This window comes from Anopheles coustani, chromosome 2 (genome assembly GCF_943734705.1).
Source record: "Anopheles coustani chromosome 2, idAnoCousDA_361_x.2, whole genome shotgun sequence".
Classification (NCBI taxonomy): domain Eukaryota; kingdom Metazoa; phylum Arthropoda; class Insecta; order Diptera; family Culicidae; genus Anopheles; species Anopheles coustani.
In genome coordinates, this window is record NC_071289.1 from 85,084,437 (window position 1) to 85,109,959 (window position 25,523).

Genomic DNA, 25,523 nt, shown 5'->3' on the forward strand with positions numbered 1-25,523 from the left:
GTAGCGATCGTGACAGGTTCTTAGTTGAGACGTGTCTGTTGGTCGGTTCGGTCCGCAAGTGTCCGCGACCCCTTTTGTGGCCAGTCAGGTAAGAGTGTGGCACACAGATGCAATACCAGTCGGATACACAAGCCCAAGTTCCGGTTGGTTGTTAGCTTCCGTCTGTTTCGTTTTTGTTTTTCGTTCGAAGAATTAGAATATTTGTTTAGTGGCGTAAGATTACGGAAATGTAAAACCTTCACAAAACACAAGTGGCTTGTAAAAGTGTCAAGTAAACCGTGCGACAGCTGGTCTCAACGAGACTACACACCAAAAAGGGCTTTAGGTGCACATTCTTGCTCCCCGCGGGGGCTCAGCTGGTGTGACTCGCGGTGTTTGGTGGAGCCCCGTTTTTCCGCGAGGTTAGGTTTTTGGTGGCGTCTTGGCCCGCGCGGGCTGCTCTAGTGTGTGTTGCAGGTAAAAAAAGGGCTGTTTTGTTGGCGGCGTGCGAGTGCGTGTGAGAATTTCGATCCGCGGATCAAAGAAAGCGGGAAAAAATGGATGCAGTCGTCGTTGAAGCGATATTAATGTGTGTTTCGTTTCGCTCATGTTCAGATTCACTATCGATCTCATCCATGCGGCGTGACCCAGTGCGTTTCGAGCTAAAGTGCCGTAGTGCACACGAAGTAAATGAAAACAAATAGAAGCGGCAAAAAAGTAAATAAAATCGTGTTCAGTGGCGTGGAATTTCCCAGCCGTGTAAGCCACAGCCACAGGTCACCTGGGTGGTAATTGTGAAGAAAAGAATTACGGCCCCGTTGGCTTCTTCGCAGGCTCGCGTGTTGTGTTGGTGTGCGCTCGACGCACCGAAGAATATCGCGTTCGAAAGTCGTGTGGAGCCCACTGCGACTGCCTTTTCCTATCGATAAATAGTGGGAACGAAATAAGTGCGAAATACCTGCCTTGGTTTGGTTGCGCCCGTTCTGGTGTGAGAATGTTGTAATTCGGTCACAGAAGGAAAAAGAAACGGAAAACAGTGCTTTCGACCTCCCCATTCCTGCACCAACCGCCTTCCCTTTGCGGGCTTCAATTATTATGCTGGTTGGCGCACTGACGTCACGCCAGCGGAGTTCAAACCTTCAGTGGTGGAAAATTGGATATGCACCGAAGATGCGGCTGTTCTCCAGGAGAAGAGTTTCAAATTAGGATAATCGCATCCAGGTGCTAACTTGCACTGATTAATGTTCTGAATTAGATGGTCGAGAACTGGAACTAAAAGAAACCAGCCAACTAAGATTTATATTTTGTAATTTATGTCTTTCAAAACCGAGAGAAAGCAGTAGTAAAAAATCCCTTTAACGAGCTTTTAAATAAGCAATAGCATTGCTTTCAAATGATTGTTTACTTCTCATTAATTTGATTCAATTATCCGTCTAATTTACTAACAGAACAGAAACAGAAACGAACTCTTTTCAACGAATTTCTAATATGTTTTGAAAATATTCATATCTATTGTTCGAAAGTTTTCGTCAATAATATCTTACATCCTTTCTGGACCTCTAACTCAGGACCCCCTGCTTTAGCGAGGGTACTACACATCGACCATGTCATCGAAGGAGCTTTACGTAAAGGTAAGTGGGTAGTTTATGTGGATTTTTTGGGTTTTTTTTTTGTAGGACTTGTAGTCACAACGGAACACTTTGTCCGGCGTACCCTTATTAACTATTAATTCTCCACTAACGTTTGTTTCACGCTCACACCTGAAGGGTATTTGCTTTCAAAGGGAGACGGTGCTTATATGGTTTCCCCAACATTGGATTGTCCATTTGCCCTCCTCTTTCTTGACTGGTCCAGTCCGACGTCGGTATCGGGTTCTTGTGTCGTGACTCGCGTCCGCATGGCTTACGGCGGAGCGGTTCGCTTTTTGGGACGGCCACCATACAGCACATCCGGAAAACGGTGCTTTTTGGTCGTTACCAGTAAGCTGGCAAAATTACCTCGTGGAATGGAAATGAAGACGTAGCTTAAAAACCAATTCAAAGCAAAGAGTTATTGGATGGGACCGGAAAGTATTAAAAAAAATTACGCTTTAAAATTTTTAAAATCAATATTGTTCAACTATTTGCAACTTTTTGTAGCATAAATTCTGGATCTTAATTATCTTTCACAAGAAATAAACAAAGATTGCACATAAACGGCAATTATTTGTACTTATTTTCTCAAAGCTGCGAATAACTGTTTGGAACATTAGATCTGATATGGCAATACGAGCTACACCCAAGATCCCAAGCTAGCGCCAAGAAAGCATAACTAGGCGTGAGAACATGATAACACTGTTTTCCCGGAACATAAAAGGAGGGGAGCCTTAACCTAGTTCGTTTCGTGATAATGGTACGCTTTGTGTTCCTGAACTTCCCTTCTTACCACCAATTTAATGGCTCAATTTAGGCACCGTGAGCCGTTCCCAACAATCGAAGGTCGAATTGTGCATTCTTTCATGTTTTGGACGCTATTTACGGCTTCCATTAAATGTTTTCCACGCTGCGTTAATTTAATTCTTTTCTTTAATTCCGTCTCCAATCGACGGGAAAAAGGGCACTCGAATGCATTGGGAAAATAAATCAGGGTGGAGAGTCTTCTGTCGGAAATACTCTCTGCCTATCACTATGCGGCAAGTCTCCAGCTTGACTGACATCGAACACTTCTCGTAATTTATTTTTTATCACTTATCATCACGCATGTTTTGCTTCGGTTTCTGCCATAGTCTATCAACATGGTCTTTTTTTCTATGCTTACTATCATCAATGTCACTAGCAGCGATGAGTAATCAGTGGAATGAAACCGCGCGATTGATAAGAGTTACTTGCGGGAATGGAGAAGTCAGATGAAGTGCAAGGGAAGAACAGTCCCGGGTTTGTTCTTTTCGAGGTTGACAAAAAAAACCTATCAAGTACTTGTAGTCATCAAGGAGTGTTTTTATAATTTAACAATATAACGTACTCGAAACAGCGAGACTATTATAACAAACCTGACCTAAAGATGGAAAAACACACTCTCATTTCATTGAGTTTGGGGTAGTTTTGTTAAATTGCGAATTTTTTAACCACATCGTACATTTTCTAAAGATGAGTTTTCCTAATGCTAATTTTTCATGTAAATCATTTTAAAACCTAAAACAAATTTTTCTACCATAAAAAGGTGAGTCTTGAGTTAAAAACTAAAAATACACGAAGCATATGGATATATTGAAAGCATTATTATTAGAGATTAGACCTACTGATTCATTTGGATTATTTCGATTTTTATTGTGCTAAAAACCGTACAACTAATTTCCCAAAACTCTAGTTAACTTCCTGCCCATCCAGTTTTGGACACAATCAGTACCTTTCCCACCTGAAACAGAAACCATCATTCAACGCTAATGAGTCACGGGTGTGTTCCTTCGAGGCGTTCCTGTGTGTCTATTCTATTATTATTTCCTCCGCTCCGATGAGTCAAACCGAGGGACGGGATCATGCGAGTGGAAAAAGTGGGCTCACAGGAAGGAATGCATCTTTTCCTACGGAGACGGCCGCATCGATTTCGGTCGATGCGAAAGGGGGTTGGCCGGTCGCGTTGTCAAAACCTCCTCCCGACGGCTTCGATCGTCAGACGGTAGAAGACCGAAAGATCGTGACCTGGCGACGTGGTAAAAGCAGGTCAGCCGATTTGCTGAAGCACTCCGGTGTGTGTGTGTGTGTGTGTGGGAAACTTCGAGCGAACAGAAATCGAGCCTCCATGTCGAGTGACCTATTTTCTTTCCGGTGGCTTCCCGGGCTGAAGAAAAACGTCTTCCAATTCCGAAGCCCTTCTCTCCGGTTAGCTCGATGGGGGTTTTTTTTGGGATGAAGATGGAAAAATGGGATGTAGGAGGAAGGAATCCACACCACCCGGCTTTGAAGTGGGTGGGTTTAAATTGCCCTTGCCCCCCGCCGAAGAGACCTCTCCGGGTTTCTGTTTACGTCGGTTTAAAGCCACTTGAGATGGCTTCGAAAGTGCCCACCCCTTGTGGATAAGGGTGGCCCCGGTCGTTGGGGGCTCAGCGTGCGCGGACTGGGTTACCCTTTGTTTTGTTCCGGGCACCTCAACGTTAGCGTCGTCTCTTATGGCACAATCACGATCACGTCTTGCACCGCGCAGCATTCACCTTGAAACATTGCAAGACCACAAGCCCCCGATTGGAAGTAAGAAAATAAACGAACGAACAAAGCAAGATGAAAAACACAGCCATCGCTCTCTTTAACGAGATGGGCGACCCTCCATCCTCTTCCCCTCTAGGAGGGTCAAGTTGGTGGCGTGCAACGGTGGTGACCGACGATCGTGAAAGAGTTCTGCAATAGCACATTCGAACACGGTTGACTGAGGATTGCAGAAGACTGCATGATAATGGCGACGCCTCCGGTCAGTTGGTCGGCTGAAGAAAATACCCAACTCCATCCCCTTTGGGCTGCTAAAATGCAATGACCCACCCCAAAACCGGCACGGCGCACTCGGCACTATTGCGGTGAGATATTAAATAGTGCGAAGCGAGCGAGTAGGGATGATGTTTTCGTATACAAGATCAGTTTCATTTTTCTTTGTTGCAAAACTATGTTAACAATGTTGATCTGATGATAACTGGTAGTGCAACAACTCATTTATATGTTTATGCGGGTATTTTATCATCCGGAAAAACTTGTTCGGGTTGGGCAATGGGGTGTGTTTTTCCTTCGGACCGAGCCAACCAGCACCAACGTGTAAAATTTACAATAATCTTTTAAAAAAAACGAGGCATAGTTTTCCAAAGCCAATATAACACTGTTAAACAATTTTAGTTTCTAAACCTAGTGTTTAAATTGTAAGTGATACGAACAACATTTAGTTTCGTCCCTGTCAGTAAATTGCGCTTGTTTTATTGAAGCTTTCAATAATGGAAAAAGAAGAGCTTACATATGCTAAGCTTCGTTTCAATAAAATTGTTTTTCTATTAAGGTCACTAATAAATGATGCAGAAACATTGTTCATTTTGTTGAGGTTTGTTGTCTACACTTCTTGAATAAGAGTTCTAAACATTTTTTTGAAAATTGTTAATTCTTTCAAGCTACTATTAAACTGCTTTAAATAATGTTTTTAATTAATAGACAAGACAATTCCTTAAAATATGTAAAACTTCCTTTAAAGAAGTTAGTATTCCTATGAAGTCAGTACTAATAACTAATTATTGATGCAGAAACTTTTTGTTCATTTTATTGAGATTTGTTATCTCAACATGTTGAATGAGAGTTCTAAACGCTTTTTTTTTAAGAGTTCTAAACGCGAAAATTTTCTTTGAAGCTTCTTTTAAACGACATTTGTTGTAACTACAACTTTCGGATAGTATAAAGGTTCGAGGCGAATAACTATTTTAGACTTAGTCCACTGACTGGTCAAAATTCGGTTTATTCACTCGTTTTCCAGATCCAAAAACCCCCAGTCCCTTTCGGGTTTCCCTTTTATAATGCCTCCCGTGAACCCCTGTGGGCTCCGGTTCAAACTTTTGAACTATTAGTCCCGAGTGTATAGCGTTCCTGGTCTCTTTCCTCACTTCTCACGCTCGCATGCAGCCCTGTCGTTTTGACATCGTCTCCCCGAATAATCGATCAATGTATTGCTCGACTTATTTCCCTGTCTCGGCTGTCATGCGGACCTCGTGTTGCTTCCTGAACTGGAACAGGTGAGGGACTATTTACGTTGGATCCTACACTATACCTATAACTTATTTGCAGCGTCCTGACTGTTGGATACCGCCACGTCCAAAACTGCCAGCTTCGTAGCTGGTCGCTCCCAAACACCGCTGGACGTCCGCACACTCGCTCGTCTCACCTGACCATCTTTCGACCTAGTCACCCCCACTACTCGTCCTCTGGGCCACGTATTTCGGGGAAGGTTGGCGTCCACAATCAACACGATATCTCCTTCGGCGATCGGTTTCACCGGCTTGAACCACTTGGTACGGCGAGTCAGTGTCGGCAAATACTCTGCTATCCATTTGCGCCAGAAAATATCGGCCATCAACTGCGCCGTTCTCCAGGATGCTTTCAGGGCGGCTGCGTTGTCATCGTACTTTGTTGGTGGTTTGTCTCCCGTGGGGCTCCCGAGTAGAAAGTGGTTGGGAGTTAGTGGTGGCTCTGAAAAATCATCCAATGGTAAGTACGTTAGTGGACGTGAGTTGATGATCATTTCTATCTCTGCTAGTGCCGTGATCAGTATCTCATCCGTGGGATGCCGTGGAAGACGAAGTTCGCAGATGTTCTTCTTGACCGACTGCACCAGCCGTTCCCAACACCCTCCGAAGTGCGGTGCTGCGGGTGGATTAAATTTCCACGTAAGCGATGGCGAAGTGAACTCTTCCGCTAATTTGTCGAGGCTAACGTTCAACATCGCTTCTTTCAGCTCACGAGCCGCTCCGACAAAGTTCGTCCCGCAGTCAGACAGTATTTCTACTGGCGCTCCACGCTTGGCGATGAATCTGCGGACTGCGAGGATACAGGATGATGTGGACAACGTGTGCGCCACTTCAAGATGGATAGCGCGCGTAGTTAAGCAGGTGAAGAGAACACCCCATCTTTTCTCGACTCGCCGACCCACCGCTACAGCCATGGGTCCGAAGTAATCTACTCCGGTGAACGTGAAGGCACGTTGGTGAGCTGCTAGCCTTTCCTCTGGAATATTTCCCATTTCTGGTGGCATGGGCATTGCAGTACGAACCTTGCATAGCTGACACGAACGGCGCATTCGATCGAATTCGGAACGCAAGCGAGGTATTTGGAACCTCTCTCGAATCGCGTTAAGTGCTGCCTGGTGGTTAAGATGATGGTATCGTTGGTGGTAACGTTCCAGCAGTAGTGTGGTGACCCGATGTCCTCTCGGCAGGATAATGGGACGCTTAGTGTCCTCACTGATCCACGGGCAGTTCATTAACCGTCCCCGTGATCTCATCACATCGTGTTCGTCCATCTCCGGGGAAAGTTGGTATATGGGGCTGTCTTTCTGTACCACTCGTCTAAGGCCTCCCTTTTCGCCGTGATGTCTAAGTTGCGCCACTTCTTCGGGAAAGCCTTCACTCTGTACCAGTCGAAAGATTACTCGCTCTGCTCTCTGGTATTCTTCCTGGGTAAGTGGCTCTAAATTTTTCAGTGTCTTTTTAGCCCCCAGCCTAAAGATAAATTTTACGAGGTACCCTACGGTTCTGAGAAGTCCGGTCCACTTAGAGAACCGATCGAAGCAAATTAGTTGCTGCTTGACGACGTGGTGTAACAACGTGGCTCGCATTTCTTCGGTCGTCTCCCCATGGTCGGATTCCTGCACGGGCCATTCACTTATCGGTTCCCACAGAAATTCAGGACCGCGAAACCACGGACTGGAAGGGCTTAAGTCTGGTTCCCGATGCCATTTCGTTCCGAGGTCTGCGACGTTGATTTTGGTTGATATCCAGTGCCAGTCTTTCACCATGGTGTTCTCAATCAGTTCTCCTACACGACAAGCTACGAATTGGCTGTACCGCCGGTGGTCGGAACGTACCCAGGCAATAACGTTACGAGAGTCCGTCCAGTATATGACTCGTTCGATACGTAGTCTATGCGCCTGTCTGATGCTGTTGCCTAGTCTTGATCCGATGACTGCAGCCTGCAATTCCAGGCGTGGAATCGAAGTATGTTTCAAGTTAGCCACGCGTGTCTTGGATCCAACAAGAGCACATTCGATTACTTGACCTTCTTCGAACCTTATGTACGCGACGGCCGCCATCGCAGATTCACTCGCATCACAAAAAATGTGAAGTTGGGCGGTGTAGGCACGCTCTGATGTAAGGAGGCGATAGCAGCGCGGCACTCGTACCTTGGTCACCTCCGGAAGCACTGCCAGCCATCGGTTCCAACCTTCAGCGAGGGTCCCGGCGATGCGGTGGTCCCAATCGATTCTGGCCCGCCAGATTTCCTGAAGGAGGATCTTCAGGTAAACTAAAAGGTGACCAATCAATCCTAGCGGATCATAGATAGCCATCAGGGTACGCAAAACCTCCCGCTTGGAGGGTAGACGACTTCCGGAGAGTAAAGATTCGTCGTGCTTGGGGGACAGGCGAAACGTGAATGTGTCCGTGGCCATGTCCCACCACATGCCCAACACCTTTTCGATTTTGCCCTCTAGGTCCATGTTGACATCAAACTCGCCGGTTGGCGGGTCTCCCCGGATACGCGCCACGACCTTCGAGGAATTGGACATCCAGTTTCTAATTTCGAAACCTCCTTGACTGTGGATGTAGCGCACCTCTTCGGCTAGCCTAATTGCTTGCTCTTCCGTCTCGACGCTGGCAAGCATATCGTCAACGTAGTGTTCCTGTATGATGCACTCTACGGCGCGCGGAAATTCCTGAGCGAAGCGCTCGGCATTATGGTTTTTCACATACTGGGCGCAACTGGGAGAACACGCTGCGCCAAAGGTCATGACGGTGACCGCGTATACGAGAGGTTTGCCGTCTTCCTCCGCCCAAAGTATAAGCTGCGACCGCTGATCTTCGAGCTTGATCATCACTTGGTGAAACATCTCGCGGATGTCACCCGTTACAGCGATGCGAAACTCGCGGAACTTATATAACACAGCTAGGAGGCTTGTCAACAACTGTGGGCCTGTAAGGAGATTCGAGTTAAGGCTCACCCCGCTAACCGCTGCAGCTGCGTCGAAGACCATACGAATCTTCCCGGGTTTGTTGACGTTAACAACAGGAAATATCGGCAGGAACCAGTCCCTCGGACCCTTCCGGGTAAGTTCTTCCGTTGTTAGTCGTCTGATGTATCCCTTTTCCGTGTATTCCCGCATCTTTTGTTTGACCGCTGCCGCCAATTTCTCATCCTTCTCCATTCTTTTCCGTAGGCACGCGTATCTTCGGAGGGCCATGTCGCGGTTGCACGGAAGTTTGACGTCGTCGAACTTCCAGAGGAGGCCTGTCTCGTACCGCTTCCCACACTGTTTGGTTTCCTCGGTCAGAAGCTTTAACGCACGTTGGTCTTCGGTCGAAAGCATCTCCTTCGGAGCAGATATGCCAATTGAATCAATGGTAAAAAAGTTCCTTACCGCAAGGTCGAGGGCATCGTCTCCTCCGGATCCGCAGGCGCAAATGTGGTAACTGTGGTACACGTTGGTGTGCGTACGCTTTCCCGGACACGGACCGAACACGGTCCAGCCAAGACGCGTCTTTGTTGCCACTGGTTCGTTCTCGTAGCCTTCGGCGCTGCGAAGTGGTTGCCCTAGGTGACAGTTGTCGATGCCGATCAGTATCCTGGGCCTCACTTTCTCGTAGGACGCCAAAGGCAGTCCCTTGAGATGCTGGAACCGCTTCGAAAGTTCTGGCACCAGGACACTCTGTTCGGGCAACGCCAGACTGCGCAGGGTATGCACCTTCGGGAGCAGGTAAGATTGGCGCTCTCCCAGTCCCGACAACCTCAAGGAAAGCTGCACCGAATCCTTCTCGTCACGTGTGGTCTCCCCGGTCATTTGTATACATAACGGATTGGGTGTCCCGATAAGACCGAGATCATCCACCAGCTCTCGTTCCACGAACGTCGATGACGATCCGTCGTCGAAAAAGGCGTACGTGTCTACCGTTCCTCCAGGGCCATGTACCGTTACCGGGATGTAGCGGAAGATAACGTTTCCGCCGTCCATCACGTGGGCATTGCAGCTAACATTTGTCCGGGTTGGCGCGGGCTCGACTGCGTCGTCATGTAGTAAGTCGTGGTGTGTGGAGTTGCAACCGTCCTTCTCGCATAGCTTTCGAGACCGGCACTGTCCCGGGTGACGACCTAAGCACCGTCTGCAGAGCTTCCGGTTCTTCACGATCAACCAGCGTCCTTCAACGTCCAGCTGCCCAAATGTGCTGCAATCAGCGAGCTTATGGTTCGGCTGGTTGCACGCAGCGCATAGTGCTTTGCCTTTCTTTTGCGCGTCATGAGGTGTCGGTTCTAGTGTTCCTGCAATAGTGTGCGTGTTAATGCGGCTCACCTGGTTGCGACGGTTGTGTTGTGATGCCTTGTCGTCGTGAAAGACCACCGACAAACTCGACGCCTGTACGAGTCGTTCCAGCCAGTGCTCGAGGTCCGTGAGCGTAGCTTGTGGTAGGTCCAGGCGGTGATCGTTCCAGCGCAGTCGTTCCGTCGGTGGGAGCCTTTCAACGATCTCGTGGAGCAGTGTCGCGTTGCATTGATACTCCCACAAGCCGCACGCCTTCACGGTAGCACACATATTCAAGACTGCTACCCCGAAATCCACCAGCGTCTCGGGTCGGGTTGCGTCCGGTGATGGCATCCTTCGTAGTTTTTGGACGAGGGAGTTCGCTATGACCTCCGGTCGTCCAAACAGCGTCCGGAGCATGTTAATCGCCCCGTCAAGGCACGAGGGCAGCAGCAAGCGGTACCTAACTGCTTCCAATGCCTTGCCCTTCAGCGCCTTTTGAAGCCGCAGGAGGTTCTCTTCCGGAGTGTATCCGCACAATTCCGTTGACCTCGTGTAGCTTGAGATGAAAACCGGCCACTCTTCCGGGTCGCCGGAAAAGGTCGGGAGCTCGCGAGTTAAACCTTGACGAGCCGTCAGCCGACTTGCCGCCAAGGTCGTTTGCTGTGCCCATGTGTCGTGCAACGTGTGTGCCTGCTGAGGTGAAGTGTGGAAATTTGGTGTTCCGTTGGTCCCGGGATGTGCAGTGAAAGGTTGGGCTAGCACTTGTGGCGTCGCCATTGCCGCGTACGTTGCCGCATCCGCCATCGTCGGGTTCGCCATTGCTGGATTTAACGATAGTCCAGCCATCATTTGCGTCGCTGACGGCCCTGCCCTATCGTACGCAAATGCCGGGTCCAACGAAAGACCGGTCATCATACGGCTCGCCGAAGGCCCAGCCGCCGGGAAAGGTGCCGCAGCTCCCTGACCACCATAGGTCGTCGAGCGCCCGGTCATCCTTGTAGCTGCATCTATCGGTCGTACTAGTGTGGGTGCAGACGCCATCGTGCTTTCGGCTGCTGGTGTGCCGGCCATCATGTGCGCGTACGATGCTCCCGGCGTCAGCTGTTCGGCCATTGCCCTCGGCATCAGCTGTGTGTGCGATGCACTTAACGCGTACGGAGCACTAGAAGTGAACGCGGGTGCGGCCGGGACGACGTTGGCCACGCTACCCGTAGCGCGGGGCGCCTGTGCTGATGATGCCGGTGGGCAAAATCTCGCTTGCATTTCGAGGCTTTCGGGGTTCCACCCCGCTCCCGACACGATGGACGCCCTTTCCCTCTCGAGGCGTTGCAGCTCGAGAGTAATTTCACGTAGTCGATCGAACTCGATCGCCCTTCGATCGATTCCGGCATCCGTGAGCTGCGCTACGGAACGATCGTTCATCCGCTCGTTCGGTTGGAATATAGTCGAGTTGGCCATGGGTAGCTCGACTATCCGGTCCTCCTGCTGTTCCACCGCCGCTTGCCGCTGTTCAGTGGGTTCGTGTTCGGTCGCTTCCCGCTGTCCGGAGCACGTTTCCAGGATGGGACGGTCACTCAACATTTTTTCACAACCGCGCGCGATTTCTTGGCAAATTTCACTCGCGAAAACGAATTTAAGTTTGCGAAAACGAATTTTGAATTGTTGTAACTACAACTTTCGGATAGTATAAAGGTTCGAGGCGAATAACTATTTTAGACTTAGTCCACTGACTGGTCAAAATTCGGTTTATTCACTCGTTTTCCAGATCCAAAAACCCCCAGTCCCTTTCGGGTTTCCCTTTTATAATGCCTCCCGTGAACCCCTGTGGGCTCCGGTTCAAACTTTTGAACTATTAGTCCCGAGTGTATAGCGTTCCTGGTCTCTTTCCTCACTTCTCACGCTCGCATGCAGCCCTGTCGTTTTGACAACATTACAAAAAAGCAAATAATATAGATTTGTTATTGATAATATATTTGTGATTAATAGATCAGAAGGTTTTTTTTAAATATGCAAAACATTAGTTTTTGCAATGAGGTCAGTACTAACAACTTATTATTGATGCAGAAACGTTGTTCATTTTGTTGAGGTTTGTTGTCTCAACATGTTCAATAAGAGTTCTAAACATTTTTCGAAAATGTTCTTTCCAGCTACTATAAAACGACTATACTAAAACGCAAATAATATAGATTAATTTTTAATTAATAAACAAAAGGATTTATTTAAATCAAGCATATCCTAACATTGATATCAATTAGCCACACAGTTATGCTCTGTTCAGTTTACGCAAACAAGGGTCTCTACTATCTATTGGTTTGCTTTTTTTCTAAATTTTACGAATTTCACCACATCACTTCAAATAGTATGTAGGCCACCGAAGTCTCTAATTAGGCTTCCCCCTGTTTAGTCATCACTCACGGAATAAGTATCCATTTACTCACCTTCTAGTTGGTATATCGAAAAGCAGAAAAAATTCCACTTTATACGATGTTACGAGCTGTTATCTCGAAGACCCATGTGCCATGAGCCTGCATCACCTGCACCACGCCGTATCGAATGCGTATGTCGTGTAGCTTTTATCGCCGTCCCGCAAGCATGAGTTTACCTTCGAACCGACGCGACGTGGTCGACGTCCCCTTCTTATCAGCGAATAAACAACGTACAATTCAGCAATCACCAGAATCAGCTTTCTCGCGTAGACCGTTTTGTCTTCGTGGCACCCGATGAACCGAAGGTGTTCGGAGGCAAATTCGATGTTTCAAATCCGGCTCTAAATTCAGTGCCTCTGTTATCATCCCGTTTGGGGAGCAAATTGATCCTTTTATAGCCAAATCACCCTTCACGGGACGGGCATGTTTAGGAGGGGTAAATATTGTACGATCGGGGTTTTTTTTCCCCAAAACTACCCGGTGGCAGGTGTTTGATAATCAAGGCAAACATAACTGAACGGTACTATTTTTATCTCGCGTTCGCTTTCGCCAAACGAGAGCGAGTATAAAATAACAGGACCGCTTCCCCCGGTGATACGTGAGAGCGGAAAGTGAGATGCAACCTCCGTGGTTAATGCATAACCGTGAACTTGACATTGACCACGGGGAGTGGGAAAAGGAAAAGCGAACCCATTTCCACTGCAGCACCGCGGTGCGGATCGATATTTCTCGCCCCGATTTCCCGAGGGGATGTGAAACGGGTGGGTGTGCTTCGTGGTGTGGATAATTTTCATCCTCTCTTCCTGCGCGTTCCCGTTGGATGGAAAAACCCGTTGGATGCATTTCCTCCAGGATGAAGAGAGCAGCTATTTTTCCTGAGAGAACAGGGTTGATTTTGTATGGAAAGAAATGGTTCCGAGTTTCGCGAATAGTTGGGCATCGCTCCAGACAGACTGTATGACGCTCTTATGTCACGGATATCCTCCACTCTGGTTCCATATGGAATAAGGGATAATTACGACGATAAACGCCGATAGTGTTGATGTACAGCTGTATTCGCTTTAGTTAGGGAATTACGTAACCGTAAGGCTGTTCATCCAATATGCGTCTGGATTGGAAAGGTTCAAGTATGGATTTCGATTCCATATGGGAAGGTTGCCGAAAACCGTTGAATGCCCTTTTCCCAGGGACACACTCTCAGATTTTACCATACTTTACAGATGTTCACCAGCAAGAACGATGTCGATGGGTGGGATTATTCCTCCTGCTTTCCATACGTAACTCCTACTGTTCTGTAACAACACTCCATGTCCATGTTTTCATTGTCGGTGAAATTTGATCTTATCCCTGACCGCTTTTCCGACCGCACCTCCCCGCCCCATGGTCAGTCCAAGCCGGAGGTGCTTCTGTTTTTTTTGCGCTACTCGTTAGCGGTAAGACGCCGACTAGATTCCAAGACAGTAGAGGCCAGCGTCGGTAATAGGAACCTCACGGTAGCATTTGCACAGTTCAATGATTCGTTCTTCCCTCGAGCAGCTCACGTTGGCAGCGTATTGTGCTCTGTGGTCAAGGGATAGGGTAATTACATAGCCTATTCCGGGAGACCGAGACAGAGAGAGAGAGAGAGAGAGAGAGAGAGAGAGAGAGAGAGAGAGAGAGTGATGGAGGGAATGAAAACTAAAGAAGAAAAGCGTGACGCCGTATATTTCACGGTGGCGGCTCCAGGACGTGACAAATTCCCTCGTCCCACAAGTTCCTTTGGTGGGGACGGCTGAAGGTGTAGAAGATGTGCAGCTGGTCCGGCGTCTTAGGGTTTCGCTTTCTCCCTCACTCGTCGGTTTCGTTAGTGGTCCAGTTCTCAGTCAGCCGAGCATGGCATGAAATGTGTAGTCGTCCCCCCTAGAAGTGCTCCACCAAAGTCTATAACTTGCCCTGGCAAACAGCAACGGATCAATGAGTTTTCGCTCCATGCTGATTGAGCACGGAGGAAAACCGATACCGGCCGCCGGTGTGTGCCACAAGTCGCAGCACCGGTCGAGGCATCTCGAGGTGGACAGTCCACTGGCGGATAACGGCGTTGGAGTTTTCTTTTTATGAATAAAAAAGCCAAAACACAATTTTGTCCGAAGAAAACAAGCCCATTTCTGGTGAAGCCCAAATAGGAGGAGTACGTTACGGTGGCGAAGGAATGCCGTAGTGGATGAAACGACTGGTCCAGCGTATTTTGGATGTGGCGTATGTTTGTTGGTCCATGCCATGGAAGTTATCCGAGCGAGACTGATGCGTCGCCATATGTTGAAGTCCTTGCCCAAAAGGAAATGATGTCACACGTTGGCAGTTTTCTCTGGCGCCGGTTCGAAGGCATCGAAGACGGGTTTTAAGGAATTTAATAAAAAAAAACTAAGTGAAAATGGTGACATGTATGATCTATGGATAAAGATAACAGAACGACGAACACATGAAAACAGATATGATGCAACTAGTTTCTTGATTCACGGCCTGACTGAATTTATGAACCTACACCTTATTAATTTAATTTTCGGTTCTTTTTCCAGCCCTTATACTTGTTTCGCATTTTTGCTAAAATAAGTTGTTTAATATTTCAAACATTCTGTAACAATCATACCTTAACGTAGAGCCCATATTGAAAGCTCTTCAAACGACAAAGTAAGAGCATTGATACTCTTTAGGCCGAACCGTTGAAACTATCACTTTCTTGAAACAATTCGTGTGAAAAGGTGTTAATAGACATTGCAAGCAATGTTCTAAAAAATACCTCGAGCAGGCAAAATAGGTTCAAAACCTTTTGACCTTAAATATTTTCTATTTTGCGTAATTTAATTGCAATCGATTCGAGAAGGTTTTTGCCATAAATAAATAAACATAAAAAAGCTTATTTTCACGCATCATTGTGCGTGTATTGATCGGGCCCTATTGTCAGATTTATATGTTTTTGAAAACATTATCACTTTCCAAAAATATTTAAAATACGTTGAGAAATGGTAATTTTTTTTTCTCTCTTGTGCTTTCTTTGAACGGAATGGATATTGGCGCAATGGATATAGACTGAGTTTGTGAGCTACATTTATCTCATCTTTTCTCCACTCTTATTTGTTAATAACCTTGTGATTATTTTGTCCAATAATTTTCCTCAAATATTGAAAGTGTACAGTGGATTTTATTTGTTAAAATTACGTTGATTGGTCTTTCAGAATTTAATAGAAAATATTCGTCTTTATCAATGCTAAGGAATTACCTACTAATACAGGGTTGTTCGTTGAAACCTAACTCATATTTAGCAGTGTTGTGCCATATGAATGTTTTGGCGAGATTCATTCATATGAATCTTTCATCTAAGATTTTTTTTAATATTTAGTCGACCAGGCCGTATTGTACTTGTACTTCCAAAAACATTACATTTTTCTTAACGTAATGCTTAAAATTAATTGTAGCGTGGCATTTCCTCCAGCTAACCATAGCTCTGTAATCTTAACCCGGGTTAACCCGGTAGTTGTTGGCACCAAAGAATCCTTCAGATGGATTCACGAATCTTTTGGGATTCGAATATTCAAACGTTTTCGATCAAACGATTCTTTCATTGGCGTGGATGATGCGACAAAATAAGGCGTCCCTTTACCCATTTTTTACACATCAATTTTCGGCAGCATATATCTTTGGGATTCATGAATTTCTCATCGAAAGATTCATGAATCTCTAAAATGCAAAGAATCATTCAGATTCATGCATCTGAATTAAACAACTCTATTATTTAGAAACTTGATTTGTAAGTCCAAAGTTTTGTTGTGCTTTATGAATCTTTAGACGAGATTCATTCATATGACTCATTGGCCATGGATTTATTCAGAGTGATTCATGAATCTTTTGAGATTTGAAACTTGAAACATAGGTGAATCTTTCGACACCTTAATGAATCTTTATGAATTTTTCATTAATCTTTTACGAATCTTCTTGATTATGTTAATGACGTGGATTACGCGACAAAAAAAAAGAGCGTGTCTCATCCTTTCATCATCATTTTTTGGGCTTCACTTTTCTGTTCTTTTAACATTAATGGATCTTTGGGATTCATGTATCTCTCATTAAAAGATTAATCAATCTTGAAAACCAAGCAAAGAGTCATTCGGATTCATGAATCTGAATCGGAATTACACAACCCTAACCCATAGTTCTAATTGAATTTATTCTCCATCGTTTTAGGACGCCCGAGTATGGATACCGCACCCAGAAACGGTCTGGGAGGGGGCCGTGGTGGCGCAGGATTACAACACAAACGACAAACAGCTCCAGCTAGTCACCGACCGGGGTGTACCGCACACGGTGCAGCTGAAGAGTGCCGACGACTTGCCACCGCTGCGCAATCCGGCCATCCTGATCGGCCAGAATGATCTCACCGCGCTGTCCTATCTGCACGAGCCGGACGTGCTGTACAATCTGGAGGTGCGGTTTTGCGACCGCCAGGCCATCTACACCTACTGCGGCATCGTGCTGGTGGCCATCAATCCGTACGCCGAGCTGCCCCTGTACGGTGCCGACCTGATACGGGCGTACCGGGGGCATGCCATGGGCGAGCTGGAGCCGCACATCTTCGCCGTGTCGGAGGAGGCGTACGCCAAGCTGGAGCGCGAGAAGTGCGACATCAGCATCATCGTTAGCGGCGAGTCGGGGGCGGGCAAAACGGTGTCGGCCAAGTACGCCATGCGCTACTTTGCCGCCGTTGGTGGCAGCGAGTCGGAGACGCAGATCGAAAAGAAGGTGCTGGCGAGCAGCCCGATCATGGAGGCGATCGGGAACGCGAAAACGACCCGCAACGACAACAGCTCCCGGTTCGGCAAGTTTACCAAACTGCTGTTCCTGGACAACCACACGAAGGCGCTGACGGGGGGCACGATGCAGACGTACCTACTGGAGAAGTCGCGCGTTGTCTTTCAAGCGCCGGGCGAGCGGAACTATCACATCTTCTACCAGCTGTGCGCCGGGCGGGACCGGTGGCCGGAACTGATGCTGGACCATCAGGACAAGTTTCACTTTCTCAACCAGGGCGCGTCGCCCAACATTAGCAAGCTGTCCGATCGGGACCAGTTCGACGATACGCTGAACGCGCTGCGCACGCTCGGCTTCGATGACGGCGAGCTGGGGGATATCTTGAAGGTGGTCGCCTCGGTGCTGCACCTGGGCAATGTGGTGTTCAGCCACCGGCAGAAGAGCCAAACGAGCCAGGAGGTGGACAGCGAGGCGTGTTCGATTGCGAGCAACGATCTGCATCTGAACGTGTTCTGTGACATTCTGCAGCTGGACCGGGCGGAGCTGCGCAAGTGGCTTGTGACACGCCAGATCGAATCGATGAACGACAGTGTGCTGATACCGATGAACAAGCAGACGGCGGAGGCAACGAGGGACGCATTGGCAAAGCACATCTACGCCGAGCTGTTCCAGCACATCGTGCAGAAGATCAACCGCAATCTGGCCGGGAGCAAGAAACAAACCTGTTGCTTTATTGGTGAGTACCGGAGGACGCATCCAGTGCGCTTTCGATAGAAGCCGATTTAACACCATTTTCTTCCAATTTGTTCTAGGTGTGCTCGATATCTACGGCTTCGAAACGTTCGACATAAACTCGTTCGAGCAGTTCTGCATCAACTACGCCAACGAGAAGCTCCAGCAGCAGTTCAACCAGCACGTGTTCAAGCTGGAACAGGAGCAGTATCTGCGCGAGGGCATCGAGTGGAAGATGATCGACTTCTACGACAACCAGCCGTGCATCGATCTGATCGAGGCGAAGCTCGGCATACTGGACCTGCTGGACGAGGAGTGCCGGATGCCGCGCGGCAGCGACGAATCGTGGGTCGGCAAGCTGATGGAGAAGTGCGCCGGCAAGTACAAGCACTTCGAGAGGCCGCGCTTCGGCAACAGTGCGTTCTTGATACGCCACTTCTCCGACACGGTGCAGTACGAATCGTGCGGCTTCCTCGAGAAGAACCGTGATACCGTCTCGCGGGAGCTGGTAAGTGTGCTGAAGGCGTCCGGGATGCGATTGTGCCAGCGGCTTATGGTTGCACAGGAGGAGGGTCACCAGGACGTGACCCAACCGGTGGCCGGGGTGAAGATTATGGTCAGTGCGGCACGAGCTCAGGTATGTTAGCGGGAGCGGAGTGTTGCAGAAGGGGGAGATTCGATTGGATTCTGTTTCATACGATTCATCCTGTGTTGTATGTCGTTTGTATTTCTAATGTGCTATTTCTCGCTTGTGTGTTTGTGTGTGTTTGTGGATACGTGGCTTTTTGTACTCGTTTCATTACAGCAATCGTTGGAGAAAAAGAAAAAGGTTAGTTTGTTCGCACGGGAATTCGGTTTAAAATGGGGCTAGATCGTTCAACGCAATGTATTTGCTCTTTTACTGTGTCATTATTATATCATTCACTAGATTCATTCGAGTATCGTCAAAAACCTTATAGCAATAAGAGGAAAAATAATTTATTTTAGTTTATAACGTAACTTCAATCCTTGATTAAAATAATCCCATTTAATTAGATAAGTCAATATTATTTTTACATTTTCGTTATGAGCTTTTATTTTTCGGGATGGTTTGGAATACACGGGTTAAGGACCCGTAACGATTAGTGAAGAACACATTTTCTTAGTATGTTTTAATGATCTGCTAGCTATTAAATTTTGAAATCCGATTTTGGCAGTTCTGATGTGATCTAAAAAAAGATCTTTGACAGGAATGGCGATAAGCAAATCTATCACCGTTTGTTCATTCTTTATACCGGTTGGTTCCGATGCATTAATATGCTTTCCTATTCTAATGCGACGTCTAGCCGATGACTCAGAAGCAGCAGAGAAAAACGGTTGGTTCACAGTTCCGTGAAAGCTTGACGCAGCTTATAACGACGCTCCACAACACGACGCCACATTACGTTCGATGCATAAAGGTACGTTTCTTGCGCCGCCGGAAGTTTAGGCAATTTTGCTAGCATGTTTGCGCACCGAACTGGTTTAATTATTTCTCACCTTCCCCGCCCCTCAGCCCAACGATGACAAAGCACCGTTCAAATGGGAAGCACCGAAAATCGTGCAGCAGCTGCGCGCTTGCGGGGTGCTCGAAACAGTCCGCATTTCGGCCGCCGGCTTCCCGTCGCGCTGGAAGTACGAAGACTTCTACGATCGCTACCGGTTGCTGTGCCAATCGGCGTCGAACGGTGGCGAGCTGAACGTGAAGGACACGTGTGCCAGCATCGTGCAGCGCTGGTTGGTCGACGCGGACAAGTACCGGTTGGGTAAGACGCAGCTGTTCTTTCGCGCGGGCCAGGTGGCCTATCTGGAGCAGGTCCGTAGCGACACCCGAAAGAAGTACATCGTCATCGTGCAGTCGCTGATCAGGCGGTTCGTCTGTCGAAGGCGCTACCTGCGGCTCAAGCAGACCGCACTCGGGCTGCAGCGTCACGCCCGTGGAATGTTGGCAAGAAAGTAAGCTAATTTCTACCCCGGTGGAGCACCGCTTTCTAACGTTCTCGTTCTCGTCCCTCCTTCCAGGCGAGCGGATAACTTACGGAAAAACCGTGCAGCGATTACGATCCAGCGGTACACCCGTGGTTGGTTGCAGCGCAAAAAGTACGTGCAGATCCGTCGGGCTGTGCTCGGGATACAAACGCGCGCTCGCGGCTTTATGGCACGACGCACGTTCCGTGCAGTGCTGGACAACTACAAGGCTACCCAGATCCAACGGTTCTGTCGTGGTTACCTGGCGCGTCGGCGTTACCGCGAGCGGTTGGCGCACATCATCAAGTGTCAGGCTGCGGTTCGGCGATTCCTGGCGCGACGTGCGTTTAAGAAGCTGAAGGCTGAGGCACGCACCGTGGCGCATATCCAGAAGATGTACAAGGGCCTGGAGAACAAGATTATCGAGTTGCAGCAGCGGTACGACGGGCTGTCGAAGGAGAACGCCGGCCTCCGGAAGCAGAACGCTGAGGTGCTGGAGTTGCGCCAGAAGCTCGAAGGCATGAAGCGGCTGGAGGCTGAGTTAAAGCTTCTCCAACTGCAGCTGGTCGAACGGGACGAAAAGCTGGTACTCTCCATCCGCCAGCTGGAGGGTGAACGGGATGAAAAGATGCAGCTGCTCGAGGAGAAGCAACGGGAGGAGGAAGAGCGCCTGCGCGAGCGAGATGCGTTCGAGCAGGAGTTGAAAAAGGTGCGCCAACAGGTGACGGAGATTACGGCCGTCCAGCAGGTCGAACGGGCCCGGTTGGTATCGCAGGCGGACACCGACGAGATCCATGCCGCCTACCAGCGCACGGTGAAGGACAAGGACACGCTGGAGAACGAAAACGTGGCGCTCCGGCAGGAGGTGCGCCGGCTGCAGCGCATTATGGCGGACTCGCATGAGCTGAAAACTCATTCACGCTCCGTCAGCAATGCGTCCAGCACGAACGAGGAGGACTACGGCTACACCTCCGGGCGCAACACGCTGGACATCCGGCACGCCTCGCCGCATCCGTACGAAGGTGATGTCGGGGGTGGCACTGTGCGCGGGGCTCACCGCGGCCCCAGTGGGTCTGTTGGTGGTAATTATAGCGTTAGTAGTACAATTGTCGCTAGTCACGGTGAGCGAAGGGGTGAGAAAAAGCATCCTTTCATCGATTATGATCGGGTACACCGGATTCCGCCGGAGTCGATCGGACTGCTGAAAGGTAGGGCGCGTGATCGCTAGTTTTGTCCATTGGTTCACCACTAACATCACTAAGCACGGCCAAGGCAAGGTCCTAACAATGGAATGCACGGAGTGTTACAGCTGAGCACAGGCTAATTCTGCACTGGAAATGTTTTAGTTGATTTTCATATAAGAATCACCCTGTCAATTTATCTAAGGCTTTGAAAATATGCTCTCATTTTCTACTACAGTTTTTGAGCAATAGAGCCATAATTTTTACACTTTTAATTTTGTTTATGTAAACGGTGTCCAATATATTATCATAAAATAGAAAAAAAATCCAAGGTTTCCAAATAGAACCATTTCAAAGGTAGGATAGCAGATTCGAAAATGGCCTACAATACGGCTTGTTTTTATCCATAAACGGTTAGCAAAAACTGATAACGAACAAATTTGACTGACAAGGTTGATGGGCTCCTTAGTTTACCAGATCTCAATTCAATGAATTGGTTTTAGTGGCCATACATACTATCAAATATGAACATGTAAAACATGTCCACTTTGGTCCTGTATAATGTCGCAATGCTTCAAATTGAAAAAAAGCCCGATGGAAGTCGTGCGTGTCGCATGAAACGGGTTTGAGAAACGTTTGAAGCTGGTAAAAAGATGCTTGCAGTATTATACTCAAATATCATATATATGCTGTAATTGGTCTATGAAAAATTAAACTTTCAATCAAAAATCAGGCCCATGAAAATCCGTCCTAGTGTTATGAAATAATTGATGTTTGAATTTGTATGAGAATATATTGGACATCGTGTAGAATGTGCACACGATGTGGTGCAACTAACACAACGGGAAACGGTAGTAGTCTACACGATAAAAAACATCTTTTTTTGGTTTTTAGTACGAACTAACCAAATTTTTTACTGAAATTTAATATGTGCCAACATCAAATGGCAAAACAAAATTATACATATAAATTGTTATTACTAACGCTAATAATTTCACTAACCGCTTGGAAAATCTGACCACCATTTTGCAAACATTTGACAAACTCTCACATTGGTGCTTTTAGATCCTTCTGATTCGCATGTAGGCGATTCCCCGGAAAAAGACCAGACTGCCATCATTCTCCGGATGCGTAAGCTGTTCGAGGAGGAAAAATCCAAGAGCGAACAGCTTCGGAAGGAGTTGACGCGGCTGAAGAAATCATCCACCGTCAGCACCGAGGATTCGATCCGTGCGTCCGAGCTCGAGGTGGAGAACGAGAAGCTCCGGCAGGATTACAATCTACTACGGAACAGCATCAAGCGGGGTGTGGAATCGCGCGAGATGGAGGCACAGTACGGTGCCCTGCAGGAGGAGCTGAAGCGGCGCCGGGAGGAATGTATCTCGCTCAAGGCTGTCCTGGCACAGCAGAGCCAATCGTTACGTTCGCTCGGCCAGGCCGTCAACGGGGAGACGAGCCTACGGATACACGACGAGGGTGAGCTGATGGAGGCGTTCCAGGCGCAGAAACTGGTCAACCGGCAGCTCGAGTCGGAGCTGCGTGCCATCACGGATGCGAATAATGAATCGCTAGTCGAAAGCAACCGCATCATCGACGGGTTGAAGGCGGAAAATGGTGAACTGCAGGCGATCCTGCAGCAGCACGTCGAGGAGAACGACGCACAAGAACCGCCGGTGGACGTGGATACGCTGCGACAGACCGAGCAGTACCTGCGGCACGAGCTACGCAAGTCAACGGGCGAGTATGTGGGACTGCAGGAGCAACTGAACGAGCTGCTGGCAAAGAACAACGAGCTGCTGAAGAAGAACAACATCCTGGCGAACCGATTGCGCGATCACGGGCTAAACGATTCGATCCTCATGAACGATGAGTTCCACAACATGGTGGCGGTGGTGAAGAAACAAACGCAATCCTCGCAGGGCATCCTAAAGTACCGCCAGGAGGACGAGAGCAAGATTATGCAGCGTCTCGTGACGGACCTGAAACCACGGGTGGCGGTTACACTTGCGCCGAGCTTGCCGGCGTACATGGTGTTTATGTGCATCCGGTACACGGATCTAGTCAATATGGACCAACACGTGCGCTCGCTGCTGACTCGCTTCGTGCAGATGATCAAGCGACTATACAAGGGCGCAAATTCGGTGGAAGTGCGCGTCATGTGGCTGGCCAATACCCTTACGTAAGACCGTTAACGAAGCAGTTTGTTTGTAGAGCGTTGCTTCACTAACAAATAATTTTGGTTTTTTTCTTCCTCATTTTAGTCTACACAATCTGATGAAACAGTTCGGCGGCTATCCGGAGTACAAGAAGTACAACACGGACGCACAGAACGCGCAGCAGCTGAAGAACTTTGATTTGGCCGAATACCGGCAGGTGATACACGAGACGATCGTCTCCATCCACGGCGTGCTGATACGGCAGATACAGGAAAGCCTCAAGCAGTACGTCGTGCCGGCGATTCTGCACCACGACGAGACGGCCCGGGGCAAGAGCCGGCGTACCATGTCGCTCGACATGTCACCCGAACAGCAGGGCCGATCCGAGCCGGAACTGTTGGTCCAGCAGCTCGAGTGTGTGTACAACCATCTGGCCAGCTTCGGGCTGGACGGTTGCTACATCGAGCAGATTTTCAAGCAGCTCATGTACTTCATCTGCGCCGTCTCGGTCAACAACCTGATGCTGCGCGGTGATCTGTGCATGTGGAAGACGGGCATGAAGCTGCGCTTCAATATGGGCTGCCTGGAGGGTTGGGTGCGCACGAAAAACATGAGCACGTCCGACGTGATGAAACCGTTTCAGCCGTTGAATCAGATCTCCTCGATACTGCAGCTGCGCAAAACCGAGGAGGACGTACAAACGCTGCTGGAGCAATGCACGTTACTTTCCACCGCGCAGGTTTTGAAGGTAATGCCCTCGTCCGGGTGATAGCGGTGATACTTAAAAAAAATCTCAATGATACACTATTTGGTATCCCCTTTCTATCCGACAGATCATTAAATCCTACAAACCGGACGATTGCGAGGACCAGATCAAACCGGCTTTCATCGAGCGGTTGACGCAGCAGTTGAACCTTCGCTCCGAGCAGCGCGAATCCGACACGTACATGATGGACGAAGAGATCGTCAGCCCACTGGTCGTCGTGTTTAAGTATAGCGAGATCAACTTGGAGGAGATCGAAATACCACCCGAGCTGAACCTCGAGGGACTAGTGACCATGATTTAAAGGCTTTCGCCTCCATTTTCCTAAGCTCGGTTAGTAAAAGTAGAAGAAATATAGGAAGCGTATCGCGTAGGGCTCAGTTTACGCTAAACTACGGTTAAGATTGTTACATCATATTGGATACCGGCGTCAGAAGGTGGGTACCATTTGTTAGTGAACTACGGAAACATACCTGAATGAAGTGCAATTGGTTTTTTCTCGCTAATCAATCATCATTCCCGATTGCGGCGCTCTCCGCACGCATGATATGTTAATAGATTTTTGTTACGTTTAATAATGATGAACTGTGAAGAATCGGGGTTGGGACTAACATTTCTTGGACTAATTGGAAACGCGTGTGCCTCGTTATGGGAGAAGAAAACTGGTTGATGGATGGAGAATGATGTTGACCGTTGATATTCATTCCATTGGCCCAGTAGAGTTTGTCGAGAACTCGGGACCTATCCTTTGTTGTTATCATAGTTGCTCATGTGAGATGGTTTAAGGCAGGAACAAGGCAGGAGTAGAAATTAAGGTGTCTCGAAAACATCAATTTTCAATACATCATCGCAAAAACGGCTTTGGGAAGCATCGGGTTTCGAGTAATTTCGCGTGATTGTGTGCACCACCTGCACCAACCAAGGGACTAGAGCATACGTACTTACGAACGGTTGATGATGATGATGATGTTATATTTACATAGTATTGTATCGCTAAGACAATTATGCCTGTATCCGCTACCAGAAGGATATCGTAGTAGTAAATTATACATGAACTAGAACACTAGAAGTACAGGTCTCCCTATCGTTAGCGGTTGTTAGTTGTTAGCGCCTTAAAAGAAAACTTAATGAAGAGCAATGGAAAAGAAACAATAATTTGTAATTGGACTTTTCTCTTTGTTGTTGGAAGGTTCCACCCACTTTGTTGAACTTTGTCGTATGCAACAAAACAAGGCTTCATTCGAGGGTTCTTGGAAGAACGGCCCGCAGCTGCATTTATCAGTTATACCATAACGTCGTTCCATCGTAGAATCGTACTCAATAAATACAGGGCTATCATGGCAAATAAAGACAATTTATTTGTACCTAACGCTTCCGAGAAAGTTGCTCATCGACGTGTTTGTTTTAAATTAATTTTGTCATTCTTCTTTTTAAGTAGTGATGTTTTTTTTTTAAATTTTTTTATTTGTTTAAAATATCGTCATAGAACGGAAACTGAAATATAACTAAGCGA

The 25,523-nt window shown here is 47.8% G+C and overlaps 1 protein-coding gene across 1 annotated transcript; it reads left to right on the top strand.

The window, feature by feature from the left end:
- LOC131262305 (unconventional myosin-Va) lies at positions 1 to 24,990 on the top strand. Its single transcript, XM_058264279.1, has 11 exons — positions 1 to 88; positions 1,548 to 1,610; positions 16,629 to 17,928; positions 18,005 to 18,561; positions 18,730 to 18,753; positions 19,250 to 19,363; positions 19,459 to 19,898; positions 19,965 to 21,118; positions 22,157 to 23,270; positions 23,353 to 23,995; positions 24,081 to 24,990. The coding sequence occupies exons 2-11, from the start codon at positions 1,584 to 1,586 to the stop codon at positions 24,312 to 24,314; spliced, it is 5,607 nt and encodes a 1,868-aa protein (XP_058120262.1). The 5' UTR covers positions 1 to 88; positions 1,548 to 1,583; the 3' UTR covers positions 24,315 to 24,990.
- Positions 24,991 to 25,523: the final 533 nt, after the last annotated feature.